This window comes from Castanea sativa, chromosome 4, assembly GCF_040712315.1.
Source record: "Castanea sativa cultivar Marrone di Chiusa Pesio chromosome 4, ASM4071231v1".
NCBI lineage: Eukaryota > Viridiplantae > Streptophyta > Magnoliopsida > Fagales > Fagaceae > Castanea > Castanea sativa.
This window is the reverse complement of record NC_134016.1, coordinates 38,383,352-38,400,006: the sequence shown is the minus strand read 5'-3', so window position 1 is coordinate 38,400,006 and position 16,655 is coordinate 38,383,352. Positions and strand designations below refer to the sequence as shown.

General features: G+C 34.2%; 2 protein-coding genes across 2 annotated transcripts; one reads left to right on the top strand and one right to left on the bottom strand.

The window, feature by feature from the left end:
- Positions 1-2,975: 2,975 nt before the first annotated feature.
- Positions 2,976-7,754, top strand: LOC142630628 (ubiquitin-conjugating enzyme E2 2-like). The gene is made up of 6 exons (XM_075804652.1): positions 2,976-3,258; positions 3,983-4,116; positions 4,254-4,279; positions 5,349-5,438; positions 5,528-5,616; positions 7,373-7,754. The coding sequence occupies exons 2-6, from the start codon at positions 3,992-3,994 to the stop codon at positions 7,499-7,501; spliced, it is 459 nt and encodes a 152-aa protein (XP_075660767.1). The 5' UTR covers positions 2,976-3,258; positions 3,983-3,991; the 3' UTR covers positions 7,502-7,754.
- A 4,898-nt stretch (positions 7,755-12,652) lies between these two features.
- On the bottom strand, positions 12,653-16,258 carry LOC142630211 (uncharacterized). The gene is made up of 6 exons (XM_075804177.1): positions 15,974-16,258; positions 15,745-15,871; positions 14,484-14,841; positions 13,319-13,793; positions 13,170-13,225; positions 12,653-12,952 (listed from the first exon to the last, which is right to left on the bottom strand). Exons 1-6 carry the CDS (start codon positions 16,029-16,031, stop codon positions 12,908-12,910), a joined length of 1,119 nt encoding a protein of 372 aa, XP_075660292.1. The 5' UTR covers positions 16,032-16,258; the 3' UTR covers positions 12,653-12,907.
- Between the last annotated feature and the right edge of the window lie 397 nt (positions 16,259-16,655).

The window sequence follows — 16,655 nt, the reverse complement described above, 5'->3', positions numbered from 1 at the left end:
TAAACAGAGTAGGGGTCAAAGGTCATACCCTTTATCAAGAACAAGGCAACAGACAATCGTGTTGGCAAGGATAAATATCAAATAGGGATAAGACAAAAGAGATTTGAGAAATATCTGAAAAGAAAGCTGCTACCACCACCACCGCATTGAATGCTCTGTAGCTAACCCCTTGGCCACATTAATATGGAGGTGATACCTAAACAGTAACATTCAGCCTTATAGCTACCCACAAAGACTTCAAGAAGGTGTTGATGGGACAAGTATCAAAACTAGCAATCTGATCTACACGTGGAGGGTTGAGATGAAGGAAGGTAGGAGAATATAAAGGAGAAAAACCCCATTACAGAGGGGATGATCAGAAAATCTAAGAAAAAATCACTGTAAACTCAAGAACTGTAATTTTGTATAAGTTTAAGAGAAATATATAAGAATAAACCATTCTCGAACTTGGCCGAGAAGAGCTTTTCTTACTTAAAACTGTTTGTTTTAACCTACTATAACTATTATCCACTTAAATCATTGAAAGTTCATCTTTAAGCACATTCTCTAACAAATTCATTGTTTTGGGCTCTTTGGACCATTGACCCTTCATTTGGGTTTTGAGAGCAAATCGTGTCCTTACATATATGTTTATAAACGAATATCACTCTAACTAATCAACTAAAATAATATAATTTCAATTATAATTTAATTATTAACAATTAACATAGCTATTTGAAGGAGTAAAATTTTTTATTCATGGTATTTAATATATATATATAATTAAATTCAATAGTTATAATGAAAAAATTTGAATTTTAAACATTTTTATTGGAAACACCTAAATGTGCTAAATGAGATCCAAGGTTCATGGCCGTGGTATTTATTATTTATAGGAAAGAATAAGTTAATTTAATAATTTGCAATAAGCTCTCATTCAAACAAAAAAACAAAAAACTAAAATTGGACATATAATTTAGTTTTTTTTTTTATATAAACTAAACTTTGGTTTGTATTCAAAATAAAAATCATAAATTTTAACACTTTTTTTGGCTTAATTTTTTAATAATCCATTCAGTCAAATTCAATTATAACTTTGGAATAAACTTTTTCAATGTATGCCAAAATGAAGCAATACACTCAACAATTTAATAATAATATATGGAAAAAAAATCTGTTGTAAATGTCATTATCATGAATAGAACATCACATCTCTATTTTCTTTCTTCTAACAAATTTCTCTCTCTCTCTCTCTCTCTCTCTTAGATTCTCTTTCTCTCTTTCTTTTAGGCTTTTGCGACATCAGTTGGTATTAGAGTCTTGACATACTTTGGTCTGATGGCTAACGAGCGAGATAGTGACCACCATAACAACAACAGCAATGACAATGTCAACAACCCAGTCCTTATTAGGACTAAGTTCTATGAGTTTCGTGAAAAGACTCAACAATTTCATGAAAAGACTCAACAATTTTGTGAAAACAATCAATAGTTTTGTGAACAGACCCAACAAGAATTGCGTGGGATTTAGGAAGCAGTCGTTGCCCTTCTTGCCCAAAACCCTAATTGTAATGATGAAGAGCGATGTGATAACCAAGTGCGTGGCCCTCCTTATCACGGTCCCAATCGAAATAGGCAGCAAGACTATAACGATGAGAAGTGTGAGTATGAAGAGTATGCAGAAGGAGTCCTTGAGAATCGTTGTGGTCTTGCGAGGACAATGGTTGAGATTATAAGAAGTAGAGGGACTATCGTATGAAGGTAGGATAACCATCCTTTAATGGTAATGTCTCCATTGAAGAGTATCTAGATTGGGTTAGTGAGGTTAAGAAGTTTTTCGATTATATGAATACTTCAAATGACAAGCAGTTGTGTTTAATGGCATACAAATTGAAGGGTGGAGCATCTGCCTAGTGGAATTGTGTTCAGTTAAATTGTACCCGTGAGAGGAAGCTTAAGATATAATCATGGAGGAGGATGAAGGGGCTAATGGCAGAACGGTTCTTATAGCCAAATTACTAGCAAGTGTTGTTTAGACAGTACTACGATTGTAGGCAGAGTATCCGGACAATTAATGAGTACATGGAGGAGTTTGACCGGTTGCAAATCGCAATGATCTAGAAGAGACTGAAGATCAACGAATATCTAGATTTGTACATGGGCTACGAGTGTCCATCCGAGATCAGGTATTCTTACAAACTCTATATTCTTTAAATGAGGCTGTAACCCTAGCAAAGAAAATAGAACATCAGCATCTTAGGGCTAAATTTGAATTTTAAACATCTTTATTGGAAACACCTAAATGTGCTAGATGAGATCCAAAGTTCTTGGCTGTGGTATTTATTATTTATAAAAAAAGAATAAGTTAATTTAATAATTTGTCACAAGCTCTCCTTCGAACAAAAAAAAAAAAAAAACCTAAAATTGGACATATAATATAGTTTTTTTTTAATATCTAAACTTTGGTTCGAATTCAAAATAAAATAAAATAAAAATCATAAATTTTTAATAATCCATTTAGTCAAATTCATTTATAACTTTAGAATAAACTTTTTGGATGTATGCCAAAATGATGCAATACACTTAACAATATAATAATATATGAAAAAAAAAAAATCTATTGTAAATGTCATTATCATGAATAGAACAGCACGTAAGTGGGTAATAGTGAGACACACACAAGCACAAACACAAGCACAAACACAAGCACACTGCCCAAATGTGCCGTATTTTCGATGCATCTATATTTAAAAAGGTAGGATAAATTAAGGGCTATTCTAACCGGTGCCCTAAGAGTAATAGTTAATAATTTATTTTATGAAAATTTTAACTTAATTTTTATGAAAAATAAAAAATTATCAAAAAATTAATTATTTTTTTGTTTTTGATAAAAATTTTCTTTAAATAAATTGATAATTATTTCCTTAAAAACATCTATTAACATTTTCCATAAAATAATTATTACTAATAAATAAAGTATAGATTGATAAATACGTCGGCCATAAATAAACAAAAGAAAAAAAAGAGAGAGTTGCCAAGTGGGGACAACCCCAATAACATCTCTAATTTCTTTCCTCTAACAAATCTCTCTCTCTCTTTCTTAGATTCTCTCTCTCTTTCTTCCTTTGTTTCTTTCTTTTGTGGCTTCGATTCGATCTGATCGAGTTACGAAAAATCCTAACGATTTCCCACTACTGCATGCTCTTTCTCCTCCACACACGGATCGCAAACCCTAGCTTTTTTTAGTTTCTCCAAGCTTCTCTTTCCATTCGATTTCCAGGTCTGACTTTTCAATTTCTTTCGCATATAATTTCTCATGTACTCGTTTTTCATTTGCTTGCTTTAGTATACGATGATTATAGAGAGAAAGAAACACACAAAATGATCTAATTTTTGTGTTTATTGAACGTAATTTTTCAAAAAAAAAAAACCCTAATTTGCCTGAGTAGTAGTAGGGTTATATTATTTTTTTTGTTGAATTTTTTAAATATATTTAATTAATAGGGTTAATAGTAAAGAATTTTCATGAATCCAGCCGAAAAATCCGATTTTGGAGCTTCTTTTGTACAATCAAATCGTGGTTTTGTACTGGGTTTCTTGTTTGTGCAGCTTAATTTCAATTCTATTGTCATGGTCAAATTGGGAATTTTGTGACTGGGAAAATTTTTGTATGTAAATGTAATTACTGTATGGATCCGGTTAGCTGAGTGCTGAAGAAATGCATTGGTTAAGGTTAAGATTTTCATTGAAATCGATAAGCCTTTTTAAGGAACTCACGTGGGTATTTTTTTTTAAATTAATTTTTGCACTTCAGCACCCATTAACGAAAGCCTTACTGTATTACTCTTTTGCGTTGCTGTCAAATTGAGATGCACTGTTGTGTAGTTTTCATAGTCATCTACCTGAGTCATTTTTGTAAATGCGGCTAATTTTTTATTGTTTGGGTGACTTATTCTAAACTGGGTTTTGTTTGTTTATTGTTTCTCTGCTTGGTGGGATTTTAGGTGTTAACGATGTCGACTCCATCTAGGAAGAGGCTGATGAGAGATTTTAAGAGATTGCAACAAGACCCACCTGCAGGAATCAGCGGGGCACCCCAAGATAACAATATAATGCTTTGGAATGCTGTAATTTTTGGGTAAGCTGGGGATAATGTGCATAAAATCTCTTCCTGTGCTCTTCCTAAGTTGTTTAACTATTTCTTTTCATTTTTCAAGTATGTTTAAGTACGGTTGGATAAACCATTTCTGGTTTCTTGTCTGGTTTGGATTGCAGTCCTGATGATACACCGTGGGATGGAGGTGAGTAAATCCTTGCACCGAAGTTTTTTGTTGAAAAGATTACAGTACATTTGTGAAATGGGTTACATCTGTGTTATTTTATTTGATACATTTCCTAAATGTTTCAACATCCTGTGGAAATCTACACTGCTGATGTACAGTTTAAATAATTACTACTTTTCACTATAATCCATATTATTCAGCCAATGTTTTACACATTCGAATAATTCATATTTGGGAGAATGCTAAATGCCCTTAAATATATATAGCCTGTCACTGAGCAGCATATGCTATATGTTTGTGTGTCTGTAGTCTGATTTTAAATTAATGATGGTTCTTTTTAGTAAGTCATGTGCTAATTTCATTGTTTATGGAATTTTATCTATAATTTTTTTTTTGATAATTTGAATTTTATCTATAATTGATTGTATTGCATATATATGGATTCTAATCTAATGGATTTTGGAATAATTATTTTTAAGTATATATGACGCATGAACAGCAGTATGTGAGTGCTAGTTTTTCCAATTCGTGAGGTGCACAGTTGCATAATTATGTGGCAATATGGTCATATGACCAAAAAATAAAAGTATCACTTGACCGACATTCTTGTGTTGCTTGAGCCATATCGCTGTATATTTGATGCTAAAAATAGAGTGCATAATTATGTGGCAATATGTTCATATGACCAAAAAAATAAAAGTATCACTTGACCAACATTCTTGTGTTGCTAGTGCCATCCCTGTATATTGGATGCTAAAAATAGAGTGCAGATAAGTGCACATATAAAGTTGAATGGAATATTACTAAATTTTTATTGCTTGTTAGCTAGATCATTGTAGATAATTTAATTGTAGGCCAGTTGCTTTCAGTTCTTGAATCATTTGTATTATCCATCTGTTTAATATAGAACAAGAATAATCTGCTGGTTGGTTTTCCCTTTTTTTGGGGGGAGGTAGGGGAGGGTTATTTTGGTTAGTGTGTATCTGTCCTCCTCCCTCTGTGAAAGCGGGAGCTATGCTGATTTCTGTTAAAATTATCTTAAAGCCATCTAAATCTACATAAAAGAATTTTCGTTTGAGTTATTCAGGCACGTTCAAGTTGACTCTGCAGTTCACAGAGGACTACCCAAACAAACCACCTACAGTGCGATTTGTTTCTCGAATGTTTCATCCAAATAGTAAGTTGGATAAGGAACTGTCTTACATATTATATCTTACGTAAGTTAGGGTTTCTGACTTCAATTTTTTCTTTTGAAAATTTGGCCAGTCTATGCCGATGGAAGTATTTGTTTGGACATTTTACAAAACCAGTGGAGTCCTATATATGATGTGGCAGCTATACTCACATCTATCCAGGTATGGTATAATGTTTAATATTGTGGTTGTAGTATTGCTTCCCATTTGATATTTTTTTTATTAATAAGCAAAAGAGTAATGCTATAGGCACAACATTTCACAATAGTTGAGCTGCAGATTTTTATTGGTTCTCATTTGGGCTCACCATTGAGACCACTTTATCGTCTACCATTCATGACTTTCCATCTTGGTAGTTGTGAAATGATTTATGAAATCTGACTCTAAGCTTATTGATAAGCAAAGCAGATGCACTTCATACATAAATCATGAAGTTTGGTTTAATTTTAAAAGATGCCATTCAGTAGTTAGCTTCTATGCCATTGTTGAGTGAGCAAGACTGGTAGGTTTCTTTCTGTTTCAATGTATGTGGACACGGGCATGCTTATAAAACATGCATAGGTACATTGTAATTTGTTGAAGACTTGAAGTTTAGAACCATTTGCAAATCACCTCTCCTGAGACCCTTCTGTTTTAGGATCAGCACTGGGATTGTTCCTCACTCCACACAATTGCTGCTGCCTTCCTCAACTGACCTTTTTTCTTATAAAATTCCTCTATTGACTTTATTTTCAAGTGAAAAGTATTCCATACCATGTGCTTTGTGCATTTATTGCATGTCCATCTGTGCAATTAATATGTATTCTGACATTTCAACCTGATCACCATTTCGTTTATCCTTCTTCCATGTGGAGCATTATCAAAAAGTGAAGTAAAGGGGCTTTATTAAGTGTGTGTGTATATATATATTACTGATGATATAAATTTTTTTGCATTTAAAGGGTTTGTTGATCCTTCTTAAATATGGTGTTTTGTTGATATCTTGACAACTATGGGCTTTTTTCACATATTTTTCTGTTTTTTTGGTTGACCAATGTCACGGTACAGCATTCATCAGGCCCATGTATAGAGTTTTTTAGATTCTTTTCTCACCTCACCCATTTTTGTTCAGGAAGATTTAAATCTGACCTGTCATCAGTGTATATATATACCTTCACAATTTTGTTAGTGTTTTTCTGACCATCTCCCCCTCCCCCCCCCATCCCATATTAAAAAAAAAAAGAAAAAAAAAAGCAGTACCTTAACAGAATGCTTGACTGTGTAAGATTTAAATTAGTACTTCAGTTAAACTCTGGGCACTCTAGAGGTAAAAAGTTGAAGTAATTCAATGTTTAAAAGTAAAATAGTTGTAGGACTGATACATGAGTCATTCAAGTTAGCCTGCTAGCCATTGCCCTCTTATGTGTCATTACCTTTGGGAGTTGCTTCAAATTTGAAAGACATGGGTAGGAGGGGCAAGCATTCAGTTTCAGAATAGGAGTCATATATTGGAAGGGGCCTCTATGAAGGACATGTTCCTCCATTTGTGACCATATTTACAATTACGACCCCATTGTTAGAAATATAGCATTGCTGGGACCATGTAATAAATGCAAGCAGCAATGATGGATATGACATTGAATTTTAGACCCCACTAATCACAATCTATGCCTGCTGTCATGCAATGCATACATTTCAAAGTCTTTTTTTTTTTTTTTGGGGGTGGGGGGGGTTAGGATGGGGTGGGGGCCTGGGGCGGTAGTTGAGGAACAATGTCATTTAAAATTTAAAATGAGTAGGCAATTCCAGTTGAAATATTAAAATGGTAATTAGAAATCATCTGATGAAGCTGCTAACACAAACATTTTATAGAGAACTATTGAGTTATTAGCCCCAACAATATGATAGAACTTTAAAGGCTTTCATAATCTCATTGCAGTCGCTGCTGTGTGACCCCAACCCCAACTCTCCTGCAAATTCAGAAGCTGCTCGGATGTTTAGCGAGAACAAACGTGAGTACAACCGAAGAGTGAGGGAAATTGTGGAGCAGAGCTGGACAGCAGACTAACTCCATAATCGGGCGCTAGTCGGGGCACTCATGGGTCCGTTTGATGGCATGTTTAAAATGACATTGCTCTCTAAGAAAACATTGTGCAAACTTATCAACTTTTGTCTTGTATGTCACATGTCATCCTATCACAAACTTAGCAAATGTTTTATTTGAATATGAATTGCTGCATTGCGTGTTGTTGATCCTCATGTAAAATAGAATTTACTTGTCACATTACATTGAATTGTTATGAATTTGATTCAACATAAAAGTTGTAGTTGCTGGCTGATTTCATTATAGATACGTGAAATTCTGACGCGTGGGTAGTCATTTAAATAAATAAATAAGTAGATAAATTAGAGCAGCTTAGCAAGTGAATAGTTGTTGGGGCATAGACTTTTCTAAGATTAATTAGCATTTTTTTTCCTCACTGACATAAGTGAATTTCACGTCTGTGGGGTTCGAAAAATAGAATCAGGATTTCTTATTTATTTATATTTTTTGAGAATCAGAATCAGTTTCTTGTCTCTAAAATTTTGGCTGGGTGAGTAACTTCTCATTTTGGTCAAAAGCAATAAAATAATGAGACAATTAACTCATGTAAACACTTAATAAAAAAAAATTGTGTTTAGTTTATCTTCAGTACTTTTTAATTTTTTTAATTTTTTAATTTTTATAATGAAAAATTGCCATATTACCCACTATTGAGGACTTTTTTTTTTGCCTCACATGACACTACTTCATTGGCAACCCATGTTACATTAACATATTATTGATTCTTTGAGTAAATCTATTTAAAGCCCAAAATAAGCTCATATTTTATTCAACTATATGAATTGGGCTCACATGACTCGTGAGATCCTTATTTCAAAAGGCAGATTTATGGTCTATATTTTCTTTTCATCAATTGGAATCATAACCCATGATATCATCACCGCCAACATATGGATCAGGTTCATACAATGAATCAAAGCTCATGACCTATATTACCTCTCTCATATTCATGGAATGTGGCTTCTTTAACAATAGCCTATATTAACTTCAAACGATAGCAAAACCCGAGATACGTCATCTCTTCTTCGACTTATAATCCAAGCTCATGAGTTTTTTTGGGGAAACTTTGAGAGTCGTGGTTTGAAGGATCAAGAGATATATTCAGTAAAGTTCCAGAGATTTAAAGTTGATAAAAGAAACATGTTGCTTGACGTGTCTTCTTCAACTCTCTAAACTCTGACGAGTCTGTGTGTAACGGGTAACATATGATAAACATCTCTTATCACATAGTACTGAAAATGATAAAATTTCTCATTACTCTTTTTCTAAAACTTAATATTCATCATATGACAAATACTCAATATTCCCAGCCATCTAAATGCTGAACAAATAATTATTCATTCAATCCCCAGCTGTTCCTATACAAATTTAGAAACTTCATCATATTATTCTATATAAATCTTATTACTACTTTCAACTAAAATTCAACTCAAATACATGGCTTAATTTGATTGGCTATCTTTAATCTTCAACTATATACAAAATATTCATGATATCTCTAATATCCAGCTGCTGTCTACCACAATCAAACCAAATATTTCTCTGCCAGCTGTCAAAGCAAAGAATTAAATACTCCTTTTGCTCACCAAGATTATGTCACAACATAATGAGATCTTAACTAGATCTCTTAAATTTCATTAACTTTCAACCAATCCTTCTATTGCTTACTAGAAATGCTTTGTAATGGATCCTTGCACCAAAAACAGAAACACCCGAAAAAGGAAACATTTTCAACAGAAGCCCAGTAGTGTATTCAGCACTTGACACCTGGCTAGAAGTGATACACCAGTCATTTAATGCTGAAATCCTATCAGACAGCTGCTATACCCAAAATAGCAAGATACCCTTGAAAGAGATCTTACCATTTTTAGCCAAATTCATAAAATAAATGTTGAATGTCCTCTCCAGTAGTCTGAAATCACCTGGTTGACCTCATCTACTTCTGCCTAAAGCAATAGCTGTCTTGCGACAACTGTCTCATGATAACTGTCACAGCTTTTCCTAATAGCTATGACAGCTTTTTCAGAACAGATGTAACAGCTAACCCAGCAGCTTTAGCATTACTGATTTTTCACATTTGGCTAAAACCAAAACCAACTAAAGTAACTATATTTTTCTTGCCAAAATACCTTCATTTTCTGCTGCTCTTTCCCCAACAGCTCTTACCCAAAACAGCAAAAATACCTTAAACCTAAACATACTATTTTTGGCCAAATCTTAGGATGGATTCTTTGAACATTCATTGCTAATTGGGACAGATTTTGGTTGAGATTATTTACTAAAATGCCCCCTTAAACTCAGCTAAATAGAACCCTTGATCAACACCTCAAGGGGGGGACACAAAGGGAGAAGAACAACTCTCTCATAAAATTTCTTTATCCCTCTAATGATCTTCTTAAAGTTCTTAATGAAGTTTTGAGCTTTTGAGTTTTTTAATTTCTAAATTAGGAACTAAACTTTTTAGCCCTTACCTCATAAATGCCATTCATAAGCCTTCATACATCCTCTAGCAGAAGATCCCAGCAATAAATCTTAGCAACATTACTAAACACACTACAGCCCTATTACCTCTCTTATACTTATTCTCTCACTCTCTATATTTACAAAATACACGTATTTTACTGCTTCTATCTCCAAATACCCAAACACATCTTTATACTCTTCTCTTACAAAATCTTTCCTCTTGGAAAGCAATCTCCACAAATTCTCCGGTGGTTATAATCTCATATTTTTACTATCTTTAAGTTTCATATCACTCATTCTTCCATATGTCGTACATATTACAAATACTATATCCTACAAAGCATCTATATCTTTTACCATCTCCACACTTCTCAAAAGATATTAAACGCTCATACTAAAAGCCATTCTCAAGGAAGGCATAAACTTCTAATGCTAAAACCCTTCTCCTAGAAGACACCAAGATCTCATATCAAAACCCTTCTCGTGGAAGGCACAAAACCATCTTACATAAAGCCCTTCTCTTAGAAGGCACAAATACTCCATACAAAAGCCCTTTTCATGGAAGGCAATATTATTCATAACTTCACAACAATTAAAAGAATATTGTCAAGGTGAAAACTCATCTAAGTGCATGATAAGAGGGGCAAACTTACTCTCTTTCCCTCCAGTTGCACTCATTTTCCCCATCAATCTCGAAGTTATCATGGCAAACTACCTCTCTACCGCTGGGGTCACTCTGCTGGGATATTATCAACTCACAGAAACTGTACAGCTGGGCTACAAACCATACAAAGATAAGTGACTTTGCTTTCCTATCTTCAAATTTACATCATCAATCTTGAAGTTATCATGGCAAACTGCCTCTCTACCGCTGGGGTTACTCTGCTGGGATATTATCAACTCACAAAAACTGTACAGTTGGGTTACAAACCATACAAAGATAAGTGACTTTGCTTCCATATCTTCAAATTTACATCATTTAGTACATGATTACTTTACATTTAAATACATATTACTTTATTCCAACTGCTATTACAACTATTAGCCAAGGCTTAAACTCATTTAAATGCATGATAAAAGGGGCAAGCTTAACTAGCCTCTACAGCTGGCATTCTGCTGGAATCCTATCAGCTCACTGATGCTACACAGCTGGAGCTATAAACCGTACAAAGATAAGTGACTTGCTTCTATATCTTTAAATTTACGCCATTGAGTACATAATTACTTTACTTTTAAATAAATACTACTTTATTTCAACTGTTATTACAACTACTAATCAAAGCTATCATATCAAATGCATATTGTATATTTATTCGACCATTATCATGATTCTTAAACTTTGGCTTTAATGGTTTTGTAAGCTTAAAAATATGCCGGTAGCCATTGGACCATGTGGCCCAATGTTGAGTTCCAAACGCAACTCCCCAAACAGAACCCGAGGCCTAGTAAGGTCATCCCTCCAACGAACGAGCCACACGTGGCTGAGCAACTAAAAAAGGCCCCCGAACACCCACTAACTAAATAAAAAAGTAGAGATTAAAACTCACTTCTACTTGACATTATATATTTAAATCAACTGGAGATGTTTAGTTAAAAAAAATATTTGAGGTAAGTCAAACTCAATAAAATTAACTCATGTAAATGAGACACTAATAGACAAAAAATAAACTCAAGATTTAAGAGAAAAACTATTTCCGTGGCTAAAGAAATAATAATAATAATAATAAAAATAATAAAACAGGCATGGAGATGGAAGCGTGCACTTAAAAATATAAAGCAAGATTTAAGTATAATATTTAGGTGTTGTTCCTAAGGTTTCTCTTAAGATTTTGTCACGTGGCTTTTTTCTCATGAATGGAAGCGTATTTTTAAAGTTTAGTAGTCACATGGCAAAATCCTTAGGTTCCGCTCTTAAGATTTTGTCATGTGGTTTTTTTCTCATGAATAGAAGTGTATTTTTTAAGTTAAGTCGCCACATAACAGAACCTTAAGAAAGAGAATCTAAAAACAAGGTACTATACATAAGTTTTGTTCAAAAATATATATATTTAGAGGTATGGACAATTGGTTGTCAGCATTTTAACATAATCCAAATGCGATTTTCTTTCCTGAATGGGATCGTTTGTTTATTTTTACTTTTCTATTTTTACACGAGCAACCGTAAGTTTATTTTTACTTTTCTATTTTTTACACGAGCAACTGTTGTTGAATTGAATTATTTTTTTTCTTTCCAATTTGAACTTTCCAAAAAACGTGACCTTTCATTTGAAACCATGCTTTAAAATATAAATTATTCCCATATATATATATATATATATATATATATTTCTTTTCTTTCTTTTAGGGGAAATTTAGTTGTGGGTTGGACTGTTGGAGACTTTATGCAAGCAGGGAATGCATGATAACAGAACGAAATGCTTCTCAAATCGAATGATAATCTCAAGTATTAAGATTTATTAAACACTAAAAAGTCCCATATCTTGAAGACAATTACGTCAAGATATGCCACAGAATACAACATTTATCGCCATTCTACATAGAAATATAGAATCCGTTTGAAATGATACCAGATGGTTTATAACAACCAATATGTTTTGTATTGTTTTTTTTCTTTTTACTGAGCATGTCAACCAAAATTTATGGCTGCAAAAATTACATAATATTGGACCAATATTAAATAAATTTAAGGAGTCAAAATACACTTTGGTTTCAATCCAAAGATAGTACTACACAAACAATCCAAGATTAAACCACCAATAAAAGAAATATAATATCATCCTCCACACCAGACTGAAACACTTCCACCTTAAACCCTTTCTATACAAAGGAAAAGCCCCCACTTAAAAACACTGAAGACAAACCCAAGAGATGACAATGAAAAGATCCAGCAGCTTTGTTGCAGAATGTCTACACTACTTCAGACAAGTTGATCTCTTCCATTGGGGGAGCATCCTACAAGAGAAGAGGAATGGGAAGAAATTAATAGAAACCATAAAACAAACCAAAAAAGCTAGAGCATTCTGACATATTAAAATGCTTGTTTACAGTAAAGCATTGACCATTCATAATATGCACAATATTCACTAGCAGAAAATGTAAATAGATTAGTGCACAGGGAAAAAAAAAATATTAGAACAAACCCAAATGAATGTTGATTAAATTGCTATACCATATTTTCTTTGTTCTCTTGGAGCACATCCTCGGCAGGCAAAGTGCTGACTGGAACTGCAAGTGACAGTGAATCAAATTCTATTAAGTTACCCGAGCCATATTAGCTGATTTAAGAGACAAAATGCCAAATATCTAACTATGCTTTACCTGCTTCAGCAGCAGATTTCTTTCCCTGCTTGGTCTTGCCCTTTTCTCTATTAGAATCCAGCTTACTTGGCTTCTCAGGTTTCTTTAGCGACTTACGACCCCCGGTCTCTGAAACAAGTTTTGAATTTGCTGAGTTCTTATTCAAAGATCCCCTAGTCCTGATTGCAGAATTGTTCTTCTGAATAGTTCTCTTCTTGGCAGATTCAGTGACTGGAGAAGTTTGATCAGCATCAGCATTCAAAGACCTGGGCTTCAACTTCCTACTTCCCCCAGTAGAAGAAGAGCTGTGGACGTCATCATCAGATGATCGAGTTCCCTCTTCAGGCACCTGAGAAAAGGTTTCAGAGACCTGCACCTGCTCGGTGTTTTCTGATATGTTATACCTTTCAAATAATTCCTTCACAGGTTCCCCAAGTCCACTGATGTCATGTCGCTGAGTGTAGGACTTGAGCTCATCTCGCATTCGCTGAAGAGGCTGCTTGATATTATTTTTAAGGAAAAATTAAAAGTCAGAAACTGGTCAAAATCAAGTCTTGCATAAATTCAAGAAAGAAAGTAAATTTAAGTTCATTTGTTAGTCCTTGTGTTCAATGAAAACACATGTGGGCATGCAAAACTGAGTATATAAACAGCAAGGACATGCAAATCAACCCCCCTTAGGTAAGGAGGAAAAGAGTATGTGCTTGACCTTAATGCTTTTACCCCTTTGCCTTGTATAGATGATAAATTTTAATGAATATAAGTGTTCATGTTTATGAGTAAACACATGCCTAAACTCTTCACAATTAAAAGGTAGAGAGAGAGAGAGAGAGAGAGAGAGAGAGAGAGAGAGAATATTGTAGCAATCATGCATTTTGTTCAAATTCTATCCACTGAGATCTGAATTGAGAAATCATCTCCCTTTCAGAATTGTACCAGTCCAGGTCCAAGTTTCCACCTACCTTTTGACACAGAAAATAGCTGCCAACCATTGCTTCTACATTCCTCTTAGTTATAATATTATGGGTTATTAACTAGCTAGGTTTTTGTTTCAACACAAAATAGAAGACTAGTTTTTGTAAGAAGTTTCTGCAAAGAGTCGGCTAAATCCTGTATTTGATTGTGCAATTGCAGAAGTAAGAAGAATCAATGAAGAATTTGAAAAATACATGAATTGTAATAATACCTCACATCCTGCCTCAAACGCTAATTTAAAAAAGCCAAGTGAAATTGAGTGCTTAGCAGCAGATTCAGAGAGCTTAATCTGTGAGAGCCAATATGATGCTGAGGACAAAACATTGAATTTCTTTCGGCTTGTTGTTCTGGAAACATCGGAAACAGGTGTATCATTTTTCCCCTGACTAGCAACAGACCTCCTCTGTCTAGCCTCCGAAATTGGAGTGATGTTGCCAGACGGTTTTGGCGCTGGACTGACAATAGACTTGGCAGGAATAGACAGCCTCCTGGGTGGCTTTGCAGACTTGTCCTTGCCAGAAAGATCAAGAACACTTACACTTTTACTTACACTTGATGTAGGTCTCACCCTAAAAAAAATAAATGAGAAAATCAGCCAGTTGCCACTCCAAGATATTATTTGAGAATGAGAGAATCACATAGTAAAACACATTGCATGAAACACCAATCTGAATTTAAAAGTTATCATGGTTATCGATAGTGCATATTCAAGATCCCTGTTTTGATACCATAATAAATTACTGATTGTCTCATAAACTATAATTGTTAGAATATAATGAATTTCATCATTTAACCATAATTCCAACAATTATATACTTCTTTACGAATTGCACAATTCCTTCCAGGGTTCTCTACCGCAGTAACTTTCATGCTAGAATTATTCAAAAGCATTTTAAGGGCCTTAACTCAAGTCTCACAACAAACTACTTTCAATTACCCACCGACACCTTATGATACCAAAAAAACCATTAGAGACACTTTAGCTTTCTTTATAAAATGTCAATTAGATCATATATGCATCTTTTTACTGTAAGCAGAACCAATAGAGACAGAATGAGATTTCATTACTCATTGACCCTACACTTATTTACTGCAAAGATATATGAAACCCTCACTAATATACATTAAAGTTCACTCCTTTATATCTAACCCTAATCTATAAAACTCGGAAATTTTAAACCTTATACTTATGAAAGAATATATTTATAAACCATGGTATAAATAATTGTTCTTCAACATTAAGCCGTCTCTGTTCCACTTTGCCCTATCAAATACTTCAGTGATCTACCACTTGAAAAATTTCCTCCTTTAACAACCATACAAGCAAAATTGCCATATTAATCTTATCTCGCAAAAAGTTCCAAAGTTTAACAAATATTCTAATAAGTCATATAAAAAAAACCCAATAACAAACAACAGCAAAAAAAAAAAAAAATGAAGAAAAAGAGTAATAGTAAGTAAGTAAATTGTACCGTGGCTTAGAAACAGAAGTAGAAGAAGGGTTTGATAATTCAGGGGCCGGTGGCTTTTCTTCCTTGAGTTTAGTCCCTGAACGCAATGGGTAACGCTGAAGCTTCGGTTTCCCCGATCCTACAATGTCTTCCCAAAACCACAACCTCAGTACCCAAAAAAACTATAATAAAAAAAAATAAAAAACTGCAAAAACAAAAGGCAGAGAGAGAGAGAGAGAGAGAGATGTACCAGGAAGTGGAGTCTGAGTCTGAGTCTGGGTCTGTTGTTCCTTGACTGGGTCTTCCATGGCTATGGCTATTGGGGGTGTGTGTCTGTTTTTTCAGATTTTCTTTGTTTCTTCTATTTTTGGTGACACAGCAAAAAACAAGGGATTGTTTCGGAGAAAACTGGGAGTAACTACACACACTACACTCAAAATCAAGTTTTAAGGAATAAATCTTCTGACAGAGTGGATTTTATATATATATCCTTTAAAAAAAACCACTTCCTATAGCTACAGAGTATAGAGCCATTGGCTGTTTTTTTTTTTATGTTTTTTTTTATTGTCTTTGCCAATTGGGCGGGAAACTCAAAGTAAAATAAAAAAAAAACTCATACAAATCCTCGCGAGTGTGAAATATGTATATTACTCGCTCTCATTGGCTGACACTTTATACGATATCTTTCTTTCTTACTTAGTGGCGACACGTGGAGGGAAAAAAGAGAGAGTAGGCTTGTGATGCTAAATGTGGGAGTTTGGAATTTGGGGAATAAAGAGAGCGGTGGGAATGGGATGATGATGATTTTTTTTTTTGGGGGGTTGAAAGTTGAACGGCTATCGCTGGCTGGCGCTGGGGGGGATGGGACCCACATGGGATAGACGCTCTCTTTGGTTTCGAAATTTCAAATTTCGAATCAGGTGCCGTTAGAA

What these genes read in the sequence shown, in the direction of transcription:
- LOC142630628 (XM_075804652.1), top strand. Translation starts at nt 3,992, where the DNA reads ATGTCGACTCCATCTAGGAAGAGGCTGATGAGAGATTTTAAGAGATTG. An exon ending in TCGAATGTTTCATCCAAATA is followed by an intron (nt 5,439 to 5,527) that starts GTAAGTTGGATA and finishes AAATTTGGCCAG; the next exon opens with TCTATGCCGATGGAAGTATT. An exon ending in CTATACTCACATCTATCCAG is followed by an intron (nt 5,617 to 7,372) that starts GTATGGTATAAT and finishes ATCTCATTGCAG; the next exon opens with TCGCTGCTGTGTGACCCCAA.
- LOC142630211 (XM_075804177.1), bottom strand. Translation starts at nt 16,031, where the DNA reads ATGGAAGACCCAGTCAAGGAACAACAGACCCAGACTCAGACTCAGACT. An exon ending in CGTTTGAGGCAGGATGTGAG is followed by an intron (nt 13,794 to 14,483) that starts GTATTATTACAA and finishes AATATCAAGCAG; the next exon opens with CCTCTTCAGCGAATGCGAGA. An exon ending in AAGAGAACAAAGAAAATATG is followed by an intron (nt 12,953 to 13,169) that starts GTATAGCAATTT and finishes CTTCTCTTGTAG; the next exon opens with GATGCTCCCCCAATGGAAGA.